General features: G+C 35.6%; 1 protein-coding gene across 1 annotated transcript; it reads right to left on the bottom strand.

Annotated features, from left to right (window-relative positions):
• Positions 1 to 554: 554 nt before the first annotated feature.
• Positions 555 to 1,988, bottom strand: LOC127096527 (uncharacterized). The gene has a single exon (XM_051035088.1). It carries the CDS (start codon positions 1,986 to 1,988, stop codon positions 555 to 557), a length of 1,434 nt encoding a protein of 477 aa, XP_050891045.1.
• Positions 1,989 to 14,549: the final 12,561 nt, after the last annotated feature.

The raw sequence follows: 14,549 nt of genomic DNA, 5'->3' as shown, positions 1-14,549 counted from the left end.
GTTATGCAGGATGGGCAAATTCCATCTAGGTCACTCATGTCCCTCAGCATGCTTCGTGGAGTACCCATCAACTGTCTTTATGGTTATCCAGTTACGGACAACGTTGGATCAGCAATAAAGCACTCGACTCTACATCTAGGATCCATAGTGGTTTCAGGTCGAAGAGTGGAATACACTATTATCACCATGAGAATAACTTATGACACCTTGCATAACGTTCTATATAGTATTCTCATAGCGGGTCAATCCGGTATAAATATTACTCCTAATATTCATACCTATGTTTAAGACTTGATAACTCTTTATCCATGATCCATGAGATGTGATCATCAGTCTACAAACATAATAGTCTTAATGCTTTAATGTTATCCCACTTCACACTAAAGCTCGACTACGGATACTTTAGGAATAGTGTCCTTATGTTTAATGTGTTCTCATGATTAAGTCACACTTAATACATTAAACGGACTATCTATTCCAGGGACTTTATTAATCAACCATAATAAAGAGAATGCCTTTTATTATTCGATACAAGTACCAAAATGTATTGGCCTCTAGGGCTTACACCAACACACACGTCCCAATTTGGTGTAGTATTTCATCTTCAGGTGGACGGTGGATGGGACCGCAGTGAGTTCGGCCAGTGTCGGGCGTCCAAAGATGCAATTGTAGAGAGACGGACAGTCTACGACCAGGAATTGGATTTTGACTTCCCTGGCCGTTTCTTGTTCGCCGAAAGTGACGAGGAGCTCAACATATCCCCACGGTCTGGTTGTTGCTCCGTTGAATCCTTGGAGATCTGATCCGACGTAGGGGGCTAAGTTGGTCTTGTCTAGCTTCAGAGTCTTGAAGAGGTGGACGTACATGATATCCACTGAGCTGCCTTCGTCGACCAGGATGCGTCGTACGTCGAACCGGGCCATCTTTGCTCTAATCAATAGTGGGATGGCCGAGTTCGGGGATCCGCCCGGGAGTTCCTCCAGGAAGAAGGATATTGGGTTGGATTTTCCCCGGTATTTTGTCAATGTCGCTTTCTGCTCGGGGGCAGTCAGTAGGAGTTCGTCGAACTTGCGTTTGACGGAGAGGGCCGCGGATTCCCCGTTAGTTCCTCCTCCTGATATCACCAGTGTGGTAGGGAAGTCTTCCCAGGGGCTGAGTGCAGTGATCTTGCCCTCGGGCAATGGTTCGGGGGGGAAGAAATCTTCCGGTCGTGACACGCAGAGGGCCACTTGATAGGGAGAGTTGTCGGGGGGTGTGTTTTCCCGGGGTCTCTTCTTCTCTGGCTCGTCGTGTCTGGGAGCTTCGTTCTTCCTCGTGTACTGCTTCAGGTGCCCTTCTTGGATTAAAATTTCAATCGCATCTTTCAGGTGGACGCAGTCTTCGGTCACGTGCCCGTGACTTCTGTGGAACCGGCAGTACTTTGATTTGTCGGTGTGGGGCTTTGGTGCAGACGGTTTTGGGAACCTGACCCTGCCCTGCTTAAATTCAGAGTTGATACATTCTGCGAGGATACGCTCTCGAGGAGCTGTCAGTAAGGTGTACTCGCTATATCTGCCCGCGGGGCCTCTTCCTTCCCGGAGCTCGCGAGGTCTTTCTTCTCTTCGTCTGTCTCCGTTGCGACGGGAAATGCTCGTGTCCTCGCGTTTTGAGTGCTCGGTCTCCCCAGCGTTACGTCCGCTGCGGGCATTGTGTGCCACCTGCTTTTCCTCGTATCTGATGTAGGCCTGGGCTTTATGCAGGAGCTCGTTTAAGGTGCGGGGAGGCTCGATCCCTACGGCTCTGCTAAGTTCACTGCCGGGTAAGAGACCTCTCTCGAGGAGATACTTCTTCATGTGCTCGGTGGTATCTACCTCGACAGCTTCCTGGTTGAATCGCTCGATGTATGAGCGCAGTGTTTCATTCTTCTTCTGCACTATGGCTTCAAGGGTCGCCTCAGTCTTGGGGTGACGACGGGAAGCTGTAAAGTGCCGGGTGAACATGGACCTCATGACTCTCCATGACGTAATGGACTCAGGGGCCAAGCTTTTGTATCAGGCCATGGCCCCTTTCCTGAGGGTCGTTGAGAACAGTCGGCATTTGAGGTGCCCGGTTATATCATTGCGGTAGTCGAGCATCGTGTTGACGTTGTCGACGTGATCGTCGGGATCTGTAGTCCCGTCGTACACAGCTAGGTTTGGCGGTTTCTCCATGCCTTTGGGGAGCGGGGCTTCCATTATTGCCCGAGATAGGGGGCAATGCAAATCTTCCTCGTCGCTCCTTAAGGGAGACAGTTCGTTGTTGTCGGGGCTGTGCCCGCGCCTTGGTGATGTTCTCGCTCGACCACCGTCACGATGGGCGCGTGCCCTGCTGGCGTGGGGTTCGGGAGAGCGACGTCCTCGCTTCTTCGTTGGCTCCGGACGTTGTTGTATCCTACTCACCGGCTGGGGCCGGGCCTCTTGTCGTTCGGCTTCGAGGGCCATGATTCGTTCGTGCTGCTGGTGGAGCATAGAACCGGCCTGATTGAGGGCATTCACCATGGCAATCATTACGGCGTCTCCTTCAATGGGAACGGGAATGGGATGAAATGTCTCTGCCCCTAAATTGTGGGCGTGAGAGACATCTCCGTTGTTTTGGGGCTCTGGAGACGGGGTGGATGGATGACCGTCCCGAACGTCCGCCTCATGGGATGGCGGGCCGTCGTCCATGTTGTAGTTGACGAGGGGACGGCTGTGATCGCTATGTTGTTCTCCGGCCATGTTGGAAGGACAGAAATGAATGAGCTTTTGATCCTCGTTTGATGAAGATGGGGATAGCTAGTTCCCACAGACGGCGCCACTGATCTCACCTGATCAGGAGGGCCTTCCACGGTCTTGGTTAATGGGCCGGAGAATGAAATGAGAGGGGGGTGTACCTGCAAGGTGCTCCAATGCTTAAGTCAGAAAAGGTACAGAATGAGGTTATCAGAGTGTGAGTTAGAATACCTGCCCCTTTGCCATGAAAGGGGTATTTATAGTGAGCCCCCAGCGCTGGGCCAAGGCTCCTAATGGGCTGGATTAGCTAGGCCCAAGGAGGAGCTGCCAGGGGACGCGTAAGAAGCGTTAAGACCTAGACCAAAGTCTGCCCCCTGGTCCAACTGCCCCTATCCCTAAGGCGACAATATAGGGGAGTTGGGTGACGTGGTGAGTGGGATGCCGTTAGGGCTCTGCCCGACACACCTGAGGTGCCCGCGACGTGGGTTGACGGTGAGTGGATGGAGATCGTATGGGGAGAACCCGCTCGCTGTCCGACACGTGTTTAAGGGGCCGGGGAGACGTTCGTCGGGCGGACTGTCGTCCACCTGACGTGTCCTCGTGGTCGTGTGGACATGGCCGTTTGGACGTGGGCTTGGCGAGCATTGGGCCGTGCCGTGCCTAGGGTCATGGCCCAGTCCGGAACCCATCCTCCTACTTTTTCTTTTACGATGCTTCTCCTATTCTCCTACTTTTTTTTAATTAATTGTAATTTATTTTTTAGTTTTCACTATTCATATCTGGTCTTTTTAACCGACTAATCCAATTCATAATCAATTATGACATCAAATGGTTCTAGCATTCCGTTGATTGCAATTGCGAAAAATCGAATAATGATCATGTATATCAAATCTATCGTCAACTATCACCAAATCAATTAATTTTTTATTTTTAATTTTATTTTTAATTCATAATAATTATCAAAATATTATTAATATTAGTAAAAAGAAAAATATTAATATATTCACTTTTAAGACCGATAAAGTATTTATTTAAAGCATCTCCAATACTCATAAAATGTGAATAAATTATTGAATTAATGATATAAAATTGAGTAAATTATTTTTCTGAGAAAAACAATTGAATATATATTAATTAATAAATTTTTAGAACTTCTTAATTTATTTGTTTCAATAGTTTTCATAGTTTGTATTATTTTATTCTACATATTACATGAAATATCATATAAATCAATTTTACAAACTTAAAACTAAATAAAAAAAATAATGAAAATATTTAAAAGAACCAATCAACAATAATTAAGTCTTATCCTACTAAGTGGGCAACTACATAGATTAATATTCACTAATAATATTATCTCCAAATTATTAATCTTGAGATTTTTTTTAATAATTTCTTTTATTATCTTTCTAAGTCTTCCTCTTTCTTCTGTTGTTGTTTGACTTCTTTCCATTTTATCAACTCTCCTTAACACAAAATTTAAAGGTCTTTTCTCTACATGCTCAAACCATCTAAACCTACTATAGATGTTACCCCAACCCTCTCTATAATATTTTCATTTTTAATCATATCATGTCTAGTCTTGCTACACATCCAATGAAACATCATCATATCTATTACACTTACTTTATTTTCATGTTGATTTTTAGTCACTGATTATTCTATCTCGTACAACATTGTAGGTCTTACTCTAGTCTGATAAAATGTTCTCTTCAACTTAAGAGATACCTTTATGTCACATAAAATCCCTGAAGCCCTCCTTCATTTCAGTCACCCAACTTAAATCTGATGGTTTACATACCTTTTTATTTCTCCATCATTTTGTATTACGGACCCAAGATATTTAAAACGTGTGACTCGAGGGATGATATGGTCTTCAACCTTCACCTCTATATTAAAAACGTTTATTCTCGAGGACTATATCATTTATAAAAAGCATGCATCTCGCTGCTACTATTGAATGTGTTTTGTGAGTACATCCAAAATTAAGATAAAAATATAGGGGCTTTAGGTTGAACATTGATGCAAGTTTATTGTAATGGAGAAATCTTTTGCCTCTCCATATTGTATCCACACACTATCCGACACCCTTTTATATATATCTTGGATAACCCAAATATATGCAATCATAACTATGACTGTTCAAAAAAACTATGAATCAAACTGAACTAAACTGAAGTTAAAATAACCGAATTGTTATGTTTGGCTAGTGAACCAAACCATATTATACAAACAGTTCTATGACCGAACCAATTTGACAAGTAAATCGAACTGAAATTGAAACCGAAATAAAAAATGAAAGAAATACTAAAAACAAGTTTTAATTTTTAAAAATAAAATTCTAAAAGTAGTTTAACAGTTGGGTTCTTAACAAACAATTCGGTTTAGAAAAAATTATCTTCTAAGGATACGATTCGGAATTTCAAAACGATATACCAAAACAATAATTTTGGTTCAATTTGGTTCTAAGTACATTGAAACGGTTATGTTCTAGTGAACTCTTACTATGGTTTAGTTTAGTTTAGTTCAGTTCAATTTTCTCAGTGAAATGTACCATGAACAACCCTAATCTTAACCTCTTTATTCTCTAGGGCTTTCAACAAAATCTCTTGAAGCACTTTATCATACGCTTTCTCCAAGTCAATAAAAATTAAATGCAAATCTTGTTGGTCCAACTGATACTACTCCATCACATATTGTAGTAGATGGATCACTTCCACGATCAACCTTCCAGGTATAAAACCAAATTGATTCTCAGCGCTTTCGTCTCTTTTCTTAGTCTCCGTTCAATCAACATTTTCCAAAAAATCATGGCATGACTCATAATTTTAATCCCCCTATAATTTTCATAATTTTATATATCCCCTTTGCTCTTATAGATTGGAACTAAAGTGCTTATTCTTCATTAATCGAACTTTTGCTTTGACCTCACAATATCATTAAAGAGTTTGGTGAGCAACTCAATACCTTAATGTGAAAAAAAATTCCACACTTCCATAGATATTTTGTTTAGCTCAACTGCCTTACTGCTACTCACCCTTTTCAAACACCATTTACTTCTTGTTTTTGAATCCGACAGTAATAATTATTGTTTCAATCTTCTTCTCTAATGTCGAGTCTACTAGAGTCCGGTGAGATATCATATCCTTCATTAAATAAATTATAGAAATATGTTTTCCACCTATCATTTATATCTTCTTTCTGAACCAAAACTTTGCCTTATTCATCTTTAATATACTTCACATGATTCAAATCTCTTGTCTTTCTTTCTCTTCCCTTCGCAAGCCTGTATATATATTTTTCTCCCTCATTGATTCCTAAATATCCATAACGTCAAAATATTGGGTTCTTGCTTCACTCGCCACCTTCTTGGTCTCATTCTTAGATTTCTTATACTATTTCCAAGTTCCATAATTTTTACACCTTGACCGTTCTTTATAACAATCCTTTTTTACTCTAACTTTACTCTAAACACTTTCATTCCACCACCACAATTCTTTACTCCTAGGTCTCAAACCTCTTGATTCTCCAAGTGTGTCTTTATCAACTTTTCTAATCTCTTAGACCTTCTTATTTCACATATCATTTTCATTTCCTTGTAATTTTCCAAACCCCCTCTAAGATCTTGTGATGGAAAGTTCCTTATTGTTTACCCTTGAAATGCCACCACTTTATTTGTGGCCCTCCCATGTTACTTCTTATATTTGTTTTCCCTTTGATTCATACTTTCATAACCAATACTCTATGTTAGGTAGTCGCGCTCTCTTTCAGAATAACTTTATAGTTCAAGAAAATCTTCCTATCTGACTTCCTAATAAGAAAGAAAACTATTTGGTATCATGCCACCTCACTTTTATATGTGCTAAAATGCTAATCTATTTACCTAAATCAGGTATTTGATATAATAAGATCCAAAGCTGACAAAAACTCCAAGATGGATTTTCCCTCCACATTTACCCCTTGATCATACTCATATACACGTTCTCAAAACCTTTTGTTACGTTCCCTACTTGTCAATTTAGATCCCCTCATAGAAAAGGCTTCACTCATTGGGGTATATCCTGAATTAAACCTTCAAAATCCTCCAATTTTTTTAACTTAAAGTGTTATTCTAACCCAACCTAAGTTGCATAACCACTAATGACAATAAAGGTCTCTTGTTCCAATATAAATTTCAAGGTTATGATTCTATCTTTTTCTCTTTTTACATCCATAGTATCCTTCTTACACTCCTTATCCATAATAATCCTCATCCCATTTTTCAATCTAACTTTTCCTATAAGCCAAAGCTTAAATCCCGAATTTGTATAATTCTTTCGCTTTTTCACTTGTTCACTTAATTTCTTATAAACACATAATACAAAATAATATAAATTGAAACTAAAATATGATATATTGATAGAGACTAACAACATATTTAAATTATGAAACTTTGCTTTATCGTACCTCGAAAAATACGATCCTTTGCGAAGTGCATTGCATGCTCACGAAAAAAATGTACAAACAGAGTCACCACCGAACTTTATTTATTCCAATGAAGTAATAGGAAAATATCGATAAAACCTTTGGAAAAGAACATGGTCGTCTCGACCATATTTGGGTTCGGGATTCGATTACACAAAGGAAAAATATTAGCACCCCTCACGTCCGTTGTACTCAACATGAACCTTTTAGTTAAACTTGCGATTTGAATGTTAGCTTATGTTAATTGTTTTTTTCCAGATTATTAAAAGTGTAAAGAGAAAAAGAAAGGGGTCGTAAAATTTTTTTTATTGTGCCCGACGAGATTGCAGGTCTCACTCCTACGTATCTCTGGGTGCAATAGAGAACTCAAGGCATACGTAGTTTTGAGTAGAAAAATATTTTATTTATTGGTCAGTTTTAGTGAAAGCTATCTTGTATCAATCAATGAAAAAAATTGTTTTACTCAAAATAGATGAGGAGCAGGCGTTTGCATCCATTGGATGGATTTCTACATATCAACATTCACGGGAAAACATCACTTATCTCAACTAAAAGGTTGTGGGTGAAGAATTGCTTTGCATCATCTCGAGACAAAATAACTTTCATTTTTTAAAAGGTTTTTGAGATCGCACGGTGGTGTGGAAAAACGTTTGATTGGTTGGATGTATTTTATAGGTGAATGACGAACATTTTGATGAGAACGAGACACAAGTCTCAGGATCAATCATTCGGGGTTCCACCGGAATTCTAGATTTTAACGGTCTTTTTTCATTCAATATTATTAAGAAAATTATTTGATGGACAACGAATGCTCGATAAGAACAAGGCATGTGTCTCGAAATCAATTGTTCAAAGATTTGGGCCAGAATGCTAGATCCCAACGGTCTTTTTTAGTCCAAATTTATTAAGTGTTTTGAGAGCAAAAGAAAAGAATGAGTGGCTATCCCAAGATGCGTTCCTTAGGACCGATCATTCGTGAGTTTTGTCGGAATGCTAGATTCCAATAATCCTCTTGTTATTGATCAGGTATAGTACCAAGGCTTTTAGCGCTAAGCGAGAATCTAGGTCATGTCGTACTGCCCCTTTATGGAATTCACATGTTGCGTTTACCACGACAGGTATGGTGACGTAGGTGTGATATATCGAGGAGTCACCAAAGAATTTTGGACCAGTTGCGGGTAGAGCTTATTATACGGCATCGGAATCGGGTCGTCATGAGCTTTATTCCCCTTGTTCTAATTATGATTTTTGTTCCGAACCTGACGTCAGTGATTTTGAAGAGGAATTGCCAGAGGATGTTGATGATGACATCCTGAGGAAAGGCCATATGCCGGTAAATAATGAGTTGCCACATGGAATTTCCCTTAATTTGGGGTAACACTTGATGGATGTGGAGTAGTAGCTCCCTTTGTTGCAGTAATGGGTACAGGGCGACCCTCTTTTCTCAACAAGGCTTGTAGAGTTTCCAAGATCCATCCCATCTGGATTTTCAAAATATTGAGTTCCTCTTTCAATGCTTCTTGACCTTTCCTTAGCTCGTTCACCATCTCCTGAGACATGGTTCTTTGTTCTAAACGTGTGCCGAGAATCAACTTGCTGGTTATGGACAAAGGATGAATGAGTTTTTTTTTGGTATTTTAAGAATGATATCCAATGCATGCTGATGAAATGTGAATGCATGAATGTTTTTTTGTATGTTGGTATGCAAAGTAAAAGCAATATAGGTATAGATTCGGGATAACACGAGTATTTCTAAAACAACCTAATATGTAGGTTTCCTATAGTTGACAATTCTACGCTTTCTACCCACAAACCACTCATAGGATAGTTTATAGGCTTTGGATAAGGTTCTCCGAATCATGGACTATAATCTTATCAGCGTCATACAAAAGGTTAGTCGCCTTATGACAAGAGTGACATAAATGCCTATTCTGAACGGGGTTTTCATGTTAGCAGCACAAGGAGTGGTCCTCGGAGACTAACATTACACAACCACTAAAGAAGAAAATAGTCCTAAGTGGGGTCCTAGAGTCATGGACCCTTCATGAATAAACTTTATGTGATAGGCTAGCTGTCTTATAATGAGACTTACGAATATGTCTACTCTAGGGAAAGTCTTCATGCTAGGAACACAAGGAGAGGCCCTTGGGGACTAACACTACACAACTTCCAATTCTAAACTATGTATTCTCTCTTCTTTTTCCAAAGCTCGGGTGTAGAGATTTACTCATGATATCATTCCAATACTTCTAGTTTTCGTTCAACTTTCTTCCATATTTGTTCATTTTTCAAAACATCAAATTTTATGCTTTCAAGAATGAATAAGTAGAAAAGAAGTGTTGAATAAATAACTTAAAACATTGGAGAGATTTTAACCATAAAATATGTGAGATGAATGATGAGTTGCACGATGCTTCAAAATCACTAATCAATGTAAGTTGTTCTTCAAATATAACATAATTATTCATATAATTATTTTCCTAACCAATTTTGAGAAGTTATATGTTCAATATATGGTTTAGTGAAATAAGCAATCCATATTAGATTTAATAAACTCAAAATTGTTTTACCCCTGAAATAAGCTTATATCTAGTTACATTATCCTCCAGCTTATTTATATTTCCAAGTGGATATGAGTCTTTGGAAAGCCATTTAATATATTTAACTTATGAGATAAAGTTAGCATCGAGTAAACCTTGGATTATCTTTGTGGTTGGTTCGACCTTTTTAGGGGACTAAAGCCTCTTTCAATGGGATACATAGCAAGCACAAGAATCAATATTTAACTGATGGCGTGCCATACTTGGGCCTGTTCACGACATCTCGTGAGGAGAAATTACGAAGAGGCTGGCATTGACCTTTAGGAACTCAATGAGCCATTTCTTTACTCTGGGTTGTAAATCAACCCTTACTCGAATTGGTTGCGCCAGATTATCATCGCGCTATACAACTTTGAACTCGCCGTCCAAAATCGTCCTCAAGGTCTTCATCTGTCCTCTTGTAAATATATTAAGCACATCGCCTTGCAGCTTCGTCCTTCAGTACATCAAGATTGACTATGTTGGTTATTTCATCAACTTTCTTCCTTATTTCCTCAAGTGCTTTTGATGGGATGATGAGGGGATGTCATACAAGCTTAATACTAAACACTCAAGTCAGTGAGAGAATAATGGAGTAATATGAGAGTTAGGATGAATTTGAATCACACCATTTTCTTCATGTGGGATACTTTATATATGAGAATTGATTCAGATGTCTAAGACTTGGATCAGATGTGGGGTTTTCTCTTGTTAGGCCTTTGGCCGACCCATAACAGTTGTAATCAAGATATATTTTGATGTTTTAATATATATCTAACATTACTTGTATAAATATTGAAACAAGTACTATCATTTGGTCTAGAGAAAATAAGGATGAATTTAGATTTCAATCTTCAAAGAAACCCATGAAATATGCTTGCTCGTGTCTACTTTATACATGATAAAAAGGTGGTGAATCCAGATTTTAATCTCCAAAGACACTTCTAGGACATGCCTTATTGTGTGTCTCCTTCGTACATGATAAAAAAGGGGCGTGAGTTGGATTTCAATCTCTAAAGACACATGTGTGACATGCTTACTTGTGTCTTCTTCACACATGTTAAAAGGGATGAATATAGATTTCAATCTTTGAATTAAGTCTCGAGACATGATTGCATTTGTATGGTCCATAATCTAAAACTTATATAAATAAACCTGATATGCTGTTAACTAAACACGTCAAAGTAAAACAATTATATGAATATGTATAGGATGAATCCAAATTTCAATATCCAGACACGACTACAAGAAAACAAAGGATTAATTATATGATAATTAATGAGTAAATTTAGATTTCTATATTCAAATAAATTTTTAAGATTGTATATTATGTGTATTATGTATATATACCATATGGTGAATCCTGATTTTATAATCTAGACATATTTTCTTGCATTTGATCTGATTTTAAAATTGAATTTGTAGTCTTGTGGTGCGTTCAAATTTCAAACCGCAATCAACTCTAAGATAAATACTAACGAGTTGTCTTCGGCATTTGAATTTTCATAGAAACCCACATGCTATTCCATTACCAATGAGACAAGACAAATACCATAGATTCAGTTACTCTGATTGGAACAAAACCCAAATGCAAATGACAAATTAAAGTTATGTTAATTTTCAATGTTTTATTTCCCATCTTCCTACTTTTTCTTTTACAATACTTCTCACTATCTCCCAATAACAAATATAAATCTAGTTGACTATTTCCTCATATTTTAAATACAGATAAAAGTCTTTTTTTTATTAATTAAATAATTTATACTTGATCAATATTTGAAGCTAAATATACCAATTATTTAATAACTTTATTTAAAAAAATATTTGTTTATATTTAAGATCAAAGAGAATATTTGAAACAAATTAAAAATCATATGAATAAAATAATGATGAAAATATTTTAACTAAAATACAGTTACAAATAAAACTCAATTTTTGGTTATCATTATAAATAAAAGTTGATATTCTTAAAGTTTTTTTAATGCTAGTATTTATATATTTTTTATTTAATTTTAAATTTTTTGAATATAATAGTTAATCTATAAAATATTAACAAAGATATTTTAGTAAATTTTACACATATTTTTTTAAGTCTAGAAAATTAACTTTTTTAACTAATATTTTTAATCAATTATAAAACCTATTATTTTTTATTTATATAAGAATATAAATATATTCCCACTGAATATTAATATATTCACTTTAAAAGTATTTCATATAAATCATTCCCATACTCATAACACGTGAATAAAATATTATAAAATTCATTAAATTATTTTCTAGAGGAAAAATATTAATATATTAGAACTTTTTGAAAGTAGATATTAAATATAAATTAATTAATAAATTTTTAGAACTTCTAAATTTATTTGTTTCAATAGTTTTCATAGTTTGTATTATTTTATTCTACATATTACATTAAATTTCATATAAATCAATTTTACAAAGATTACAATTAAATAATAAATAAAAAAAGAAAATTATTTAAAAGAACCAAGCAGCAACAACAACCAAGTCTTATTCCGTAAAATCGGCTACTTGAATCGACTTTTGTCATATCCTTATATGCTTATATCCAAAAATCATTAATTTTGAGATCTATTTTAATAACTTCACTTATAGTTTTTTCAAATCTTTCTCTTTCTTTAGTTGTTTGACTTCTTTCCATTTGATATACTATCCTTACGACATGATTACAAATCTTCTCTACATGTTCAAATCACATAAGTTTATTTTCTACCATCTTCTATATTATAGATGTTACCCCAATGCTCTCTCTAATATTTTCATTTCTAACCATATCTTGTTATTATTACTACACATTTAGTTACTTTATTCCCGTGTGAATTCTTATTTTTCCAACATTCTATCTAGTACGACATTACAAATCTTGTCCGATACAATTTTCCCTTTAGCTTAACTGGTACCTTTCTATCATATAAAACCCGTGAAGCTCTCCTATATTTTAGCCACCCAACTAAAATTTGATGGTTTACACCCCTTCTATTTCTCTATTATTTTATATTACAAGTCTAAAATATTTAAATAATGTGACTTGAGGGATGTTATGGTCTCCAACTTTCACCCTTCAAATACCATTACATGATATGTGGCGCTCCCATGTGACTTTTTCTCTTCGATCTCCCCCTGATTCTTACATCCACAAATACTATATATTGGATAGTCAAACTCTCTTCCAGAATAATTTGCAGTCCAAGCAAATATTCATATCTGACTTCCTAATATGAAATAAATCTATATGAGAACATGACACCCTTTTTATATGTGATAAGATGCTCATCTCTTTTCCTAAACCAGATATTTGCTATAGTAATATCCAAATCAGACAAAACTCCAAGATGGATTTATCTCCGCATTTACCTCCCTTAAATCATACCATTCATGAACGGTCTCAAACCTTCTTGGGACGCTCCTTACATGTCCATTTAGATCTTATCATAGGAAAAAAAAACTCTTCATGGGGTATATTCGGAAGTGCGTAAGCAATAATAACATTAAAGTTGTCTTGTTCCACTACAAATTTTAAAATAATCATTTGATCAACGACTCTTTTCACATCCATAATATATTTCTTACATTCCTTGTCCGCAATATTGTCCACCCAATCTCTCAATCTGATTATTTTCAGTATACCAGAGTTTAAATCTCAATTATTTAACTCTTTCGCTTTTTAACTAGTTCACTTAATATCTTATAGGCACATAAAATAAAATATCAAAACTAAAATGTGATAACAATATTATGAAATATATTTGCTCCATAACATTTTTTTTTATAAATTCCTTCAAATAAATATTTATTAAAATAATTTTAAAATAAATATTAAAAAATAACATTATAAAAAGAATTGATTATATATATACCTATGTAAAATTTAAAAAGAAAATTACATGGCGGTTAAAGAGATATTAATCTCTTAAACTAATTATATAATAATGTGCATCTTGTTATATTTAACATATTAAAATAAAATTTATTTAAAATTTACTTGATGTACCTATATTACTCAACAAAATTTCAACATTAATTAAAGAATTTGTCTCCCCTTAATCCCCCTACATTAATTTATCAAACCCTACCACAAAATTTATACAATCCATTGGCTGATCATTAACCCCACCCCACCTACCAATCCATTACCCCATATTGTCTTTTCGTTAATATGTGACCAATTACACAACAACGTGTTGTGTTCTCTTACCTTTTATTGTTGATAAATAAATACATAATTATATTTTATTATTTTACTTTCTCCATTCTAAATTTTATTTCATTACTATACTTATTTCATTCTAAATTATAAAAATTATAGTCTAGCAATCTAATGACTATAACTTTTTTCAAGGTGAATAAATAAAGTATCACAAATATTCTTGCAATATGCAGGCTGAATTAACGAGATAAAATAATCTATTTTTATTTAATTCAAAATGATCTGATAAAAAATTAGCAACTCCCGTCACAAAATCAATTATAATTAATATAATGTATAAATACCACTTTATCTTAAAATTGAGTATCCAATTTTAAAATTTGAATTTTAAAATGATTAATATATGCTTTTAAATTAACATGACTAAATTGAAGTCATGTTATGTCATGCAAAAGGAGAATCCTAAAATCCAACAACATTTAAATGAGATAGCATGAATCTAGTATAGCTTTGCCAAAAAATCATTGCAACTGCATGAATATCCAATTCATTAAAAAAAAAGGATATGTACCCAAATATTTAATACTCCTAGAACAAAATTTT

The sequence above is a fragment of the Lathyrus oleraceus genome, chromosome 6 (genome assembly GCF_024323335.1).
Source record: "Lathyrus oleraceus cultivar Zhongwan6 chromosome 6, CAAS_Psat_ZW6_1.0, whole genome shotgun sequence".
Classification (NCBI taxonomy): domain Eukaryota; kingdom Viridiplantae; phylum Streptophyta; class Magnoliopsida; order Fabales; family Fabaceae; genus Lathyrus; species Lathyrus oleraceus.
The sequence above is the reverse complement of the archived record's forward strand: the minus strand, read 5'-3'. Positions and strand labels throughout refer to the sequence as shown.

Excerpts from the sequence above, each read along its gene's own strand:
- LOC127096527 (XM_051035088.1), bottom strand. The coding sequence starts at position 1,988 with ATGAGGTCCATGTTCACCCGGCACTTTACAGCTTCCCGTCGTCACCCC.